Source organism: Rhamphochromis longiceps, linkage group LG12 (genome assembly GCF_057381845.1).
Source record: "Rhamphochromis longiceps isolate RC_006_pf linkage group LG12, R_longiceps_female_GT1.1, whole genome shotgun sequence".
Classification (NCBI taxonomy): domain Eukaryota; kingdom Metazoa; phylum Chordata; class Actinopteri; order Cichliformes; family Cichlidae; genus Rhamphochromis; species Rhamphochromis longiceps.
In genome coordinates this window covers 41,103,599-41,116,496 of record NC_140568.1, presented here as the reverse complement: position 1 = coordinate 41,116,496, position 12,898 = coordinate 41,103,599, and the positions used below count along the sequence as shown (strand labels likewise).

The 12,898-nt window shown below is 38.4% G+C and overlaps 1 protein-coding gene and 1 pseudogene across 1 annotated transcript; one reads left to right on the top strand and one right to left on the bottom strand.

The window, feature by feature from the left end:
- Positions 1-585: 585 nt before the first annotated feature.
- LOC146657991 (natterin-3-like) lies at positions 586-2,215 on the bottom strand. The gene is made up of 2 exons (XM_085427090.1): positions 2,122-2,215; positions 586-1,804 (listed from the first exon to the last, which is right to left on the bottom strand). The coding sequence occupies exons 1-2, from the start codon at positions 2,213-2,215 to the stop codon at positions 717-719; spliced, it is 1,182 nt and encodes a 393-aa protein (XP_085283216.1). The 3' UTR covers positions 586-716.
- A 4,303-nt stretch (positions 2,216-6,518) lies between these two features.
- On the top strand, positions 6,519-10,531 carry LOC146657990 (natterin-3 pseudogene; annotated as a pseudogene).
- Positions 10,532-12,898: the final 2,367 nt, after the last annotated feature.

Here is a 12,898-nt window from a genome sequence, read left to right as displayed (position 1 = left end):
ATATATATACCCCAGGGCCTATCACAGAGTTATTATGCCTATGAACCCATGCTGATGCTGCCTTGGGTTGCTACAGTGAGACCAGATGAAAGCTGTGGGTAAATATTTTCTTCCAAAAAGAGAAATTTGAATGTTTTAGAATTTAGGAAACATTTTAAAAACACAAGTTCTGACAGTGAAAATAAAGATAAACTTTTCAATTGTGTAACTCAACCTGTAGTCTTGGTTCACCTGTTAGAATTACAGCTTTGTAATAATGAGAAGCATGACATCAGAACTGTGTGTCAGAAGTCAAATTATTATTTATGCCTTCTAATGAATCTGAAATAGTACTGTTTGCTATGCTGTGGGTTAATAGAGGGATATGTCTTTATTGAAAGTAGATCAATTATTGTGCCAATTTACAAACGATATAGCAGAAATAGAAAACCGTGCTTGAGTACATATCTGGCCTCATTTGCCCAGATACCCTTTTTTTGGCACATTCTGGTGATTGATTTTAATGAGCTAATTTAACAAAATGCAGAAAACAGGAGAAACGTGCCAAATTGCTTTATTTTTGAATAAACTCATACACTTGCGCACATGAAAGATATTATAAATTTACCAACAAAGGCATGAGTGGTATTTTTTATTGTGACATATCATTTGCTTCCATTATCACAATCACCAGATAAGATCAGAAAAATATGATTTAGTGTGTCTTCTCCCAGGTTTTAGGGGCAAGGCTTGGCATCTATGACAGGTTCACAGCGGTCCACCACTGCCCGGACTTCTCCGATCTGGACTCCGTCGTATGTCCCGGTGATGGTGGTCCACTGGGTTTCTCCGTTGCGGTAGGTTCGGCTGAGGCGAGCCGTGTAGGGGATATCGGCTTTCATCTTGCGACCCTCCATGCGGACTTTGCAGGTGTGGTTTGGTGGGACTGTGAGCTCCACAGACACGGAGTGGCTGAGCGTCTCGATTACGGTGGTTCCCCTGGAGAACTGCAGCGTCTTCTCGGCACCAAGCTCAATGCCCCCGGAGCCGATGAAGGGGATTTCGGCTGTGATGCTGCCCGTGACACCAAGCATCGTGGCTCGTCCGATGTTCCAGGTAGTCTCCACCTCTGAGGTCTTTGTGATGGTGACTGTCTTCACCACTGTCTGGCACTCATTGTTGGTGATACCAGAGATACGCATGGTCTCAGGAGGATACTGGAAGATGGTGACCTCATCAATGCCATACTTAACATCAGAGATGTGCTGGGTGTAGGCGTCCCTGTTGATGGCTAGGACCTGGTAGTTCTTATACCAGTACTCATCACCTTCCCAGGGCAGGAAGAAGGCTTCAAACTGAGGAACAACCTTCCCGAGACCGTACTTGTTCTTCCCAACGTAGATGTCAACTCCTGCACACGTCCTCACTGAATGTTGTGGCAGTGAACCGTAGGAGCCTTCCTTCCATTCCAGGAATTCAAAGTTGTCCTTGTTAGCCAGGATCTCAAACTCAGGGGCGTAATACTCACGGTCACCATAGGGGTAGCGGCAGTAAGGACCCAGGTTAGGGTTATAAAAGCCAGCCTCACACTTGTACTTGCAGACATAGTCAATACGCTCGGTATAGCCGTTGTAGATGGAAACGGCTCCATTGGGCAGAGATCCATCCCAGGTCAGCCACTGCAGGTTGACATTATCGCCAAAGAGGAAGGAGGAAGGCAGATCCTGTTGCTGCTCCAGATCAGCAGGATTTAGAGGACCCAACACCTTTGTGTTACCAGTTGGTTCAGGGACCCGGCCCTCCACCTCTGGTTTCAATAAGGACACTATATAAGAGAGACAAAGAAAAGAAAAAATGCCATAAAACAGAAGAGATAAGTGTCAAACACATCAACCTCAATTCAGGCAACAAGCTTTAATCTCTTTTTAACCTCTTAACACTTGAATGATCCTGAATTAAGGTTGTTTTTCCTTTCTTTTATTCTAGCTACAAAATATGCAAAATATTCAGAAACTACATTTTTGTGGGGGATCTTTGGATGTTGAACGCAACACACTTCAGGTTTACTTCGGTTTAAGTGCTACTACAAAGCTGTTATCCATATCTCTATACAATATGTCATAAAACGCATGATATGCTTACCTTTTCTGAGTTGTATGCTCTTCTTCACAATGTCCTGCAGACTGGCTGAGGACAGAGCCAGCAGGGCCGACAGCAACAACACAGACAGCTTCATCTGAAGGTGAAACACAAAACCTCTAAGTTATGAGATCTTTTTACAAACTAAATCTTTAACATCAGAATATATTATTCCACCAATCCAGCTATCCAAATGACAAATTAGTATAATATTTTACAGTTTCAAATATTATTTCTTTCTTTCAGCTGGTTTCAGTTATTACAATGTTTATCTTCACCAGTGTCAAACACCTTAAATGACAAAGAACTAAATTTACAGCAGTTTATTTTTGACTTTACTCTGAAAGGTTAGAATCCAACATAGTGAACTCCATTTTCACTGAAAACCCCCAAAATATAGAAGAAATAAACATCTGTGCCACCACAATAACGCTTTATATGTAGTTTATCTTCTATGTTACATTTTTGGGTGTATTGGGTCTATTTATTCTACATTTCCCCCCATCCCACCGACCCAAAAGAGACAGTATTTATGACAGTAGTATGCATCAGTGAAACAAAACAAATACAAATTTAAAGCATTATAAATCTATATTTGATGTATATTTTTAATAGTTTTTAAAAACAATCATGTTATTATTTCCATTATAGGTCAGGTGGAAGTTATAAACACACATATAGCGTATAAAATAACTTTACATTTGATGACTTATTGCCTTAAAATGGTAATATTAAAGCATTTCTTAAAACCACACTATATATTAAAATAGTAGAGTTCCTCTTGCCACATCTGATTAGGTTTTTATTTTAAACACATTTATAAAATAAAAAGAAATATCCCACTTCATAAGGAAATTAACATCTGAATATGTCAGATTATTGTCATTTGAAATTTGAGCATGAATGTACTGATCAGCACTCACCCTTACTGTCGCTCTCCGGTGAGTCCACCTCGGGACACCTCCAGGTTTATATAGCTGCTTTATGGCTGAATCATAAAGCAGACTGTGCACTTTCACTGTGTCTGGATACTACTGGTTTTGTGGGGATTGTTGTCAGATTAAGATAAACTTCCTTTTCACGAATGTGTGACTTCTTCATCCAAGTAACCAGGACAAAAAGAGAACATAATTATTAATTTACACATTAATATACATAACACATAAGATGTGTTTTCATAGTCGACAATGTCGTAGAGGTGTTCTTTTGCATTTAAGTCACCATAAATGATTCAAATGAAACAAAAGCGTGAGGATTTTTCCTTATTAGACTTCTTTGTGCCTCTTCTCTGCCACCTGTCCAATCAATTCACCAGATATTTCTCCAGGAAATAGCATCACCATTCCTAAATTACTTAAACCTTAGTAAACATATGTCAGGTGAGCGTGGGAGCCAGTCAATTGTTTTAGCACCTTGATCCTTCAGGAACTGCCTGCATCCTTGCCACATTTGCATTGACGTGCACCAGGAGGAACCTGAGACCTGCTGCACCAGCATAGGGTCTAACAGCTGGTTTACACCTCATTTATTTAACATCAAGAGTGCTTAATGGCCAAGCATTAAACAAACTGTTAAAACAATTATTTAGGAATTTGTCTTCGACTTCGACTTCCTACTACTTTATTTCTGTATATTTTATTCCTTTTTTTTTTTTTGCCTGTCCCGTTTGGCTCTTTTGCCATCAGAATTATTGTCTAAAGGCAAAGAAAGATGCCCAACGGATTTACTTTACCAAATGGACCATCCCAGCCTTGCCATAATGGTCCATTTGATTCACCTTTTATTGTTTATTTTATTTTCACTTGCTGAATACGGGACAGACTTGACTGGAGGAAAGAAGGGGAGAAAGAAAGAGGGAAAGAGAAACAGCTGAGAAGAGGGACGGGGGAGAAGGGCAAAAAACAAAAACCAACAGAACGGGCAGGAAAGAAAAAAAGCATACACTCAAAAAACAGATTCAGGTCCTTCTTTCAAAGAACACATACAAATTTTGTTAGTTGTTCATAAATGTAATTAAAAACTACCAAATTAATTTGATTTTCTTTGTATAAACCTAAAATTATTCTAAACCAGCAGAGGCTGATTCTGAACACAAAATGAATGAGTTTGTTGGGGTACTGGGGGTAGGAGGAGTACATTTTTGCACTTAAGTATTTGTAAACTCAAAGAAATAAATTCAAGCCCGGCTTTAAGCTTAAACATTTTTTTTAATCTCACTCAACGCAAATGTAGCACTCCAGCGTTACTGCAATTATTATTCGTGTGGTGAACCTAAATTATTTTCTCTCAAAGCAGTCTTTGTTACAAGAACACAAAGTTATTGAGTTACACAACGGTCCGCCTTCTTTGAAAATTTTGCGCTCTTTCAGGATCACCTAAATGAATGCAGCTGCTCTTCGCCTCTCTGTACTTTTTGGATAAAACTACACCTTCAGGTAAGGTAACATATTATTTTTTCATATATCCAATTGTGTATTTCTTTATCAGCTAAATCTATGGCAATGCTATTTATCATAGAAGCTTGTAACAGTTGTTTTTTGAACTTTTGGTGGTGCTACCATTCTCTTCTCTGCTTGAATACTATTTTTTTTGACAATATAGCCAGGTCTTTTCAAAAGTGCCTTGTTTTAGAGGAGAAATTGTGTAGCTGCCAACTTTTAAGTACTTGGAGCGTGTGCTAGCTTATTAGCAGCTAGCCATTGTGCTCAATGAAAGATGATGTCCTATAGCTAACTTCTTTCTTACTGTTTTCTTTTTTATAATCTAATAATGTGGTATTCTGTGTTTATTATTATATAATGCCATTTTCTAGTAGAAAGTATCATTTTGAGGTGTCTTTAAAAGCACTACATAGTTTACTGAGGGTGCTACCAAAAGCGAACCATGTGGCCGGAAGAGTAACTGCAGGCAGCACAATGCGCACGTTCAAACCTATTTATTATTATAAAAGATTTCGGCTACGTCCACACTTACACAGGTATTTTTGAAAACGGAGATTTTCCGTTATCGTTTTAAAAAATAATCCCGTCCACAGGTAAACGCAAAAATGAAGGAAAACGCTGCTAGGAACATGCCAAAGCAACAGGTGGCGCTATATTCCTAAACTCAGCTACAAACAGTTTAGGTCTTGACAAACTTCACTGATGGTTCAAATGTTTAGCAACTTTCAGTGTGTTGATTCAGCAGTCTGTATTTAAACTTCTAGTTTATTATATTTGTGTATGTTTTATTTCCAGGTGAATGCAGAGTTCCTGCAGATCACTACAAAACCCCTGCAGGCGAAGTTCTTGGCTCAGCTGGACAATTTAACAGACAAGCTGATGCAAATTTTTGAGGGGAGCAAAGGGCCAAAAGATCAAGGATATCATGGCGATCAGTAGTTTGGTCAGTACTAATGATAAACCCATCAATTAAATGCAATCAATCAATTACATTTTTTTCACCCTTTTTTTCCCCACCCTTGCATTAGTGTGATGACATCGACATAAAGAGGGAGCATACTCTTAAAAGCCTGGTGATCTACTTTAATGAAGATCCAGACCTACTGTTCAAGGAGTATCTGGTACGCTTATCACACTTTATTTTCTAGCTTCAATTTGAGTTAGGTTCATCGCACACAAAATGCTCATATATTCAAATAAGACAATATAATTGTGAAATATGTATTATTCTTAATAGTCATTGTTGAAACTTGTACTGGAGAGCACCTTTTAAGGGGACAGATTCAGTAAAAATTCAATTGTTCATTTTTTTGGGGCTGCCATGAAAGTATCAACTGCCTCTATAAACATGGTAAATGTGAAGAAAACATTCATCCACTTTCTGTCAGTGTTTAAATTCAGTTTATTTATATAGCGGTATATCACAACAACAGTCATCTCAAGGCACTTCATAAAGTAAACACTCCAATGAAGTTCAGTTAATTATGTCAATTAGTAAAAAGTCTTCTATATAAGGAACCCAGCAGACTGCATCGAGACACTGACTAGTGTCACTGGCGTTACAGCGATCTTCTGGTTTCCGGAATAATGTGCCTAAAACAAGCTGTTTCAAAAGGTCCCCAATTGTCATGAAATAAGGGAAAGTGACCCAGCCCACACACACACACACACCTACACCTATAGACACTTGAGGAGCTGCTCCTCTATTTCAAGCCCCTCCCAAAGGGAGGTACATAATACCTAAACCCAAAATATTGATAGGAAACAGATTGACGGGTTTTATTCATGTTTGGAGTGTTTATAGAGGCAGTAGAGACCCATGTTTCAGCACAAAAGGATACAAAGCTGAGTTTTGCATAATATTTCCCCTTCCAAGTGACAGAGCCCTTAAACCTGAAACATCCTGTTTTTCAGACCTCCACTGAGGATGAATGGTTGAGATCCACTGCAGCAACTGTCATGGGTATTTACACCATCAGAAGAGAAGGCGTTCAGGAGCCAGAGGATGTTGCAGTTGTCATTGAAGGTACTACAGTTATGAACAACCTCGGTAGTGTCATCATGGCATTCATCGTTCTCTTTGGACTGATTTATGCACTTGATCTGAGCTATCCAAATGACCTCAAGTACACTTTCGAGTTTTGTCAGAAGATTTTAATGAATCTGGATGGACAAAGGCTCAGTACAAATGCAACAAATGAAATTGAAGATGTTTGCTTAGGCAAACAAGACCCCAGCACAAAATTTGATTTTGGCCTTTTTATCTCTTTTGTTCAAACTGTGACCTTTTTTTTTCCTTTTTTTTTGAAAAATAGAAGTTGTCTATTTTTGTCTGCTGTTCTGTTGTGAGTGATGTAACCTTTAATCTATACTACTATAGATGGATAAAAGGACTGTGGGAATTTAGCTCAAAAAAAGTTTAATGGTTGTAACTTGAATTGCAATGTTTAGTAGGTTATCATTGTGAATTTGCTGAAAACCTACCTGCAAGTGTCACTATAAATATATATACAATGATTCTTACGTGAAATTGGATTTTACAAATTCCAGTTTGTTTTCAGTCTTGCCTAGTAATACAAAGGTGTGTGATTTTCAGATTTGATATTCATTTCAAATGTAAGGCACTTTTTTGTGAGCACTTTGATTTTGTTAAGGTTAATTTGACCATGTGAAATGTATGTTTATTCACAAAATATTCTGTTTCTGCTTTTAATTCAAGTGAATAAAACTGAGTTGAAAAAACAAATTTATTTTGTCATTATTTTAATAATTAAATTAGTTTTCTGGTAATTAAAATTATGATTTAGTTGGACTTGAAATAATCATTTCAATTCGAAAGAAAATCTAGCTCAAATGAATGACATTGTATTGAGTTGAACCAACCAAAACCTTTCACATCTTATTAATGTAATTTTTTTCCTTTTAAATGTGTTTAAGAAATTGTGTTCTACTGACTCAATTTAATTAAATTGTCATGATGTATGTAGATTTGGTTGAACCAAAATAAATGTATTACGTGGAAAACCTGCCATCAATCAAATTGAGTTCATCCAATGACTAATTTTTATGAGTGTATATCAATCACCTGGATCACCTGTTGAGAAAGAAAAAAGAAAACAAGCAGAAGAGAACAAGAGTAATAGAATAAACAACATCACAATGATATATGGGAATATGACAGTAAATACTAAATATTAAACATTATTGTGCAGCGCATAAGATTAACAGAACACAGTGTATATTTTATAAGTATAAGTATATTTTATTCCAACAGTGCTGCAGGAAAGAAAAATCTGTAAAGGCAGAGAGTTGGCACTATTCCCTCAGCATTTTCACAAATCACACCAAAGGTGAAGTATTGATATCAAGCAGTAAACCAAAATATGTGTTCCATCACAGAAATATAACAGCAAAATATTTTCAGGGAACTCCCTCACATCCTATTTTTATCCCACTGGCCTCCTTACAAGGGAGTGGAAAGGAAAAGTAAGCACACATACTTAATCACAAGGAAGTCACAGGGCAGTTGAAGCAAGCGAAAGCAGACCGAAGATGCAAGGTGAGCACTGCTTGTTTGCCAATTTTAACAAAAGCTACACATTTTTAAAACAGGTTGTAAACGTAAAGATTTTTGTTAAACATATTTTTAGCTCCTCTTTCAAAGGGAATTCCCCATCTTGAGACAGTTCACACTCTTGACTCAGTGTCTTCATAGTTTTGCGGTTCAGAGCTTTTATTGATTTTATACACTCCTGATTACATGATTTTCCCCCCTGTTTTCATATCCCACATAAATTTCCCAGTGTTGTTGCTGCTGATCCTGCTAATTCTGTCTTCAGCCAGTTCTCATGACATTGAGAACACTACACAGCAGAAAGACGGTAAGCACAAACTGTCAGCAGAAATTTGGTAAATTATATGCTTATAATCAAATGTCTGACAGCAAAGGTTAATAACTTAATTTCATACTGTTTCAAACAGGTTTAAAAGTAATAGGTATAGTGTGCCAAACAGACATAGAGCACAACGCCCAAGCAGTATATACTTGTATTATAAAACACAGAAGCAGAATATAAATATTTATTTGGAGTTGGGCCCAGCTCTTGGATAACATCTGGAAAGGAAATTCCGTTCCAAGAAAAGAGCAGAAAAACAACCCCTCCCTCCCTTCCCTCTTATATTGAGTTAGGTTACCAACACATGTTGTCACAATCACATTTTAGGAAAAAAGTAGAAGTAAAATATTAAGGAAATATTATAATATTTCCTTAATAGTATAATAAGGAAATACACAGAAGTAAAATGATAATATATCATGATTATGTATTTTTTTTCCTATTGATGCTGTATAATGATGCTCTTATATGTTGTATTTTGATAGCACCTGGTCATCAAGCAAAATGATGCAAATGAAAGCAATTAATAAAAATCTCAAAAATCTTTATACTGCTACTTTTACTCTGGTGGTTAATGATTTTTTCATCATTTTACTTTTTGTGTGCTTGCATTTTAAAATTTCATGCTTGTCCTTTTCCTTTTTTTATTATCCACTTTTATCCACATGAACAGATTCCAGTGGCATCCCTCCAACTGCAGTGAACAGACTGATGCTAACAAATCTGCCACTTCTAAGTGTTCATAACTTCAGACAGAAGAGGCAAGTTCAGTCTTCCTCCGTTGTCCCTATGAATGGCACTAACCTGATGTGGGTGACCTGGAACAACTCTCTTCCTAATCATACCGTCTCACTTTACAATGGCTATACTAATCGAGTTGATTATATTTGTAAGTACAAGTGTGACGCTGGCTTTTATACGCCCGGAAAGGGTCGATATTGCTACTATCCTAGTGCAATAGAAAAGAGAGGTTTTCCATTTGAAATATTGGTTAACAAAGACAACTTTGAGATCCTGGAGTGGAAGGCTGGTTCGTATGGTTCAGTACCGAAGAATTCAGTCTGGACCTGCCCAGGGAAGCAAATATATGTGGGCAAGAACCATTATGGACTGGGGAAGGTGTCCACTCAAGATAAGGCTTTCTACTTGCCTTTTAACAAAAGAGAACATTGGTACAACAACTATGAGGTCCTGACCATCAGTGAAAATGTAATCAGCCAGACGATTTACAATGTCAGATACAACAAGGATCATTCTGAAATCTTCAAATTTCCTCCTGAGGTCATGCATGAAGCAACCATGAGCAACTATGAATGTCACCCAGTAGTGAAAACAGAGACACTCTCAAAGACATATGAGGTGCAGCAGAGGTGGGACTTCACCTTTTCTATCAAGTTCGGGACTAAAACAACCATTAAGGCTGGCATTCCATTCACTGTGAGAGGAACTGTTGAAGTCAGCACAGAGGTGCAGTTTCAGTTTACAAAGGGAGCCACTGTGACAGAGAGTATGACTGACACTGCCTCTGTGGTGCTTACCGTGCCACCAAACCACTCCTGTAAATTTTCCACTGTTCGGCACAAAGAAAAAGTTGAGATGTCATTCACAGCACTCCTCAGGCGTACTTATGGTGATGGAAAGATCCACACAACTTCAATCATTGGGACATATGACAGCATTCAGGTTGGAAAAATCCAGGCTGTGGTCGATCGATGTGAACTTCTAGTAAAATTCAAGCCTTGTCCAGTCCAATGCAAATCCAGTGTGATGTCTGATAATGTACACCTTGTTTTTCTTCTCTTTACATCATTTTCCTGTTCATACAGGATTTGAATCAGTATGCGGTGACCTTTGCTGTTGTCCATTGGCATTGAATTAGACTGAAACAGCAAATTATTAGATTAGTTTTTGTTTACCAACTTTTATGCAAACCTTTCTAATGACTGTAAACACCTATGAGCTATATCATTCCTTCATGTTAGCTTCACTTTTTAGACCTGGAAATGACGATATTGTTTTACCATTTATTGTATGTTTATGACAGGAAACACACTCTTGATATTACCTGTTTTACAAACCATAGCAGATGCTAGCAATGTAGTTGACATACGAGTGTGTACAAGAAGTAGCTGATTGTGGTTAAAGGTTAGTATAGAAGCTGCTACTAGAAATTCTCTGGTGCTGCTGACTTGAAGCCTGAAATCAAAATGACAGAAACCATAAGGTGGATCATGGTGCTGTGTACCTAAGATTTATAGAAAAATATTTTACTGCCACTAAAATCCAAAAAGAGTAATAATAATACAACGAGTGAAATGCAATATTGGTTAAAAAAAAGAAAAGAAACTTTTACTGTTGATCAGTAACTTTCAGTGTATCACATGCTTGCAAGCAATGAGAAACAGACATAGTAAAAACAAACCCATTCACTGCTTTTCTGAGTGAATGGGTTAAATGCAGAGAGGAAATCCCTACGGGGATAAATAAAGTATATGTTAAATAGGAGCATGCAAGTCAATTTTTATCACACATACACTTATTGATCCAAACTGAATGGGTCACTCAACCACAAATGTTTTAGTTTCAAACCCACAGCTCTGGAGGTCCTGAAAGGAATGTATGAGAATGCTGCAGCTTTCTTGTCCATGAAGAACAGCCAAAGTAATACGGGTTGTATATTGTGACTCTCTATCATTAGCTGGGGATTACTGGGCCACAGTGTGTGATAAGCAAAGTGGTCTTTTAGCGCCATCTGCTGGATTTATCAAATATTCAAGTTTAGGCCTTTCAGGGGTTTCTACTGTACATACTTACACTGGATTTTTAAATGAAGGTGATCATATCTGCTGCTTTATTTAATTTGTTTCTATATTTTTAGTGCTTAATCCCGGCTATATTATTATTTATGATGTGACCAACTGTATAAAGCTCCCCACGCAGCTTTATTTTTTCATATCTAGTATTTGTAAAACCCACCACTAATCTTATGCCAGGCAGTCTCTCCAGTGAAATGCACAATAAAGCTCTGGTATGTGAAACCCCAAGGAACCCTGCAGATGAGGAGATATAGTTTTTAATATTGTGAAGTGTCCAGATGGGTCCAGATCTGTCTCACTCTGGTCTACATGACGCTAGAAGCTACATTCAAGCTTCCATCATCATCTTCACCAGCATCAGTGTCTAAACTCCAGGGCTGTCATGTCCTAACTTCTATTACCACTGGGATTATGTTGTGCTATCATTAGTGTCTAATTGCCAGATAGCTTAATTAAATGCAAATCAGGGTCCACAGTGCCAATCAGAGAGTATTGGGCCCACAGGAGGACATCAGGACCTCAAGCCACCATCATGAAGTCTGTTTCTGATTGTTTGGTCAGAGACATTCACATCAGTAACCTCCTAGAAACAGGACTCTGACAGTGCTCATCCTGTCCCTGCACAATGGAGCAGATACCAGTCCTGCGATGGGTTGAGGGCCTTCTACATCCCTGTCCAGCTCTCTTAGAGTAGCTTTCTGTCTCCTGGAATCTCTTTCATCTTCTTGCCCTGGGAGACAGATTCTGGCGATGATACATATACATTTGCAATCCTGGAAGAGATGGATTATCTGTACAAGATCTGTAGGGTCCAAGTATTACCTCATGCTAACAGCAGTAACACTGTAAGTAAGAAAAGATGAAGAGTGAAAATGTCAGAAATCTCCACCACTAAAACCATTCCTGTTTTGCGGGTCTTCTCGCTGTTGCTACTCGAGTGCACCTGCTGTTGATTTCATTAACATCAAAGCGACTGAAACTGATTAACAACCCCCTCTGCTACTTCACTGACTAGATCAGACTTGATGATGTACTCTGTTTAAAAAGTGTTCCTTGAATTTTTTTGTGCAGGTCAATTTGCTGTGATCTGTTGGGAGAGCATCATCAGAGCTGCTGATATTAACTGACTGGATAAACTAATCAGAAAAGCTGTATTTTGTGTTGAGTTTTATTCTAGTTTTTGTTTCATCTAGTGTCACGGTCTGTGTCGGCAGACCATGGGGAGGTGGGGAAACAGGACCCAAACGCCGGACTCTTCAGTGCAAACAGTGTTTATTTACAAGGTGGTGAAGTAAGCAACAATAAATCCCCTAGTATCCCAGACTCCCGTGTCGTGTCTTCTTCCCAAAAAGTCCCAGTGTAGTGCTCTCTGCTCCAGTGTCTCTGCACTCCCCGTGCTCAATGCTCTCTCTCGTTCCACATTCCTCGTAAAGTCAAACGCAATAATCCAGCGTCGGTGGAAGCTCCATCGCTCTTCTAAATAGCTCCCCCGATGAGCCCAGATGAGGAGCAGGTGTGTGGCAAGGACTTCAGGTGTGGCCAGTCCTCAAGCCAGGCCACGCCCCTCAGGCCTGAAGATGCCTGTAACTTGGCCACAGAAAACAGCAACACACACACACATACCTGC

Excerpts from the sequence above, each read along its gene's own strand:
- LOC146657991 (XM_085427090.1), bottom strand. The coding sequence starts at position 2,215 with ATGAAGCTGTCTGTGTTGTTGCTGTCGGCCCTGCTGGCTCTGTCCTCA. Across the intron at positions 1,805-2,121 it reads GAGCATACAACTCAGAAAAG|TGTCCTTATTGAAACCAGAG; the intron begins GTAAGCATATCA and ends TCTCTTATATAG.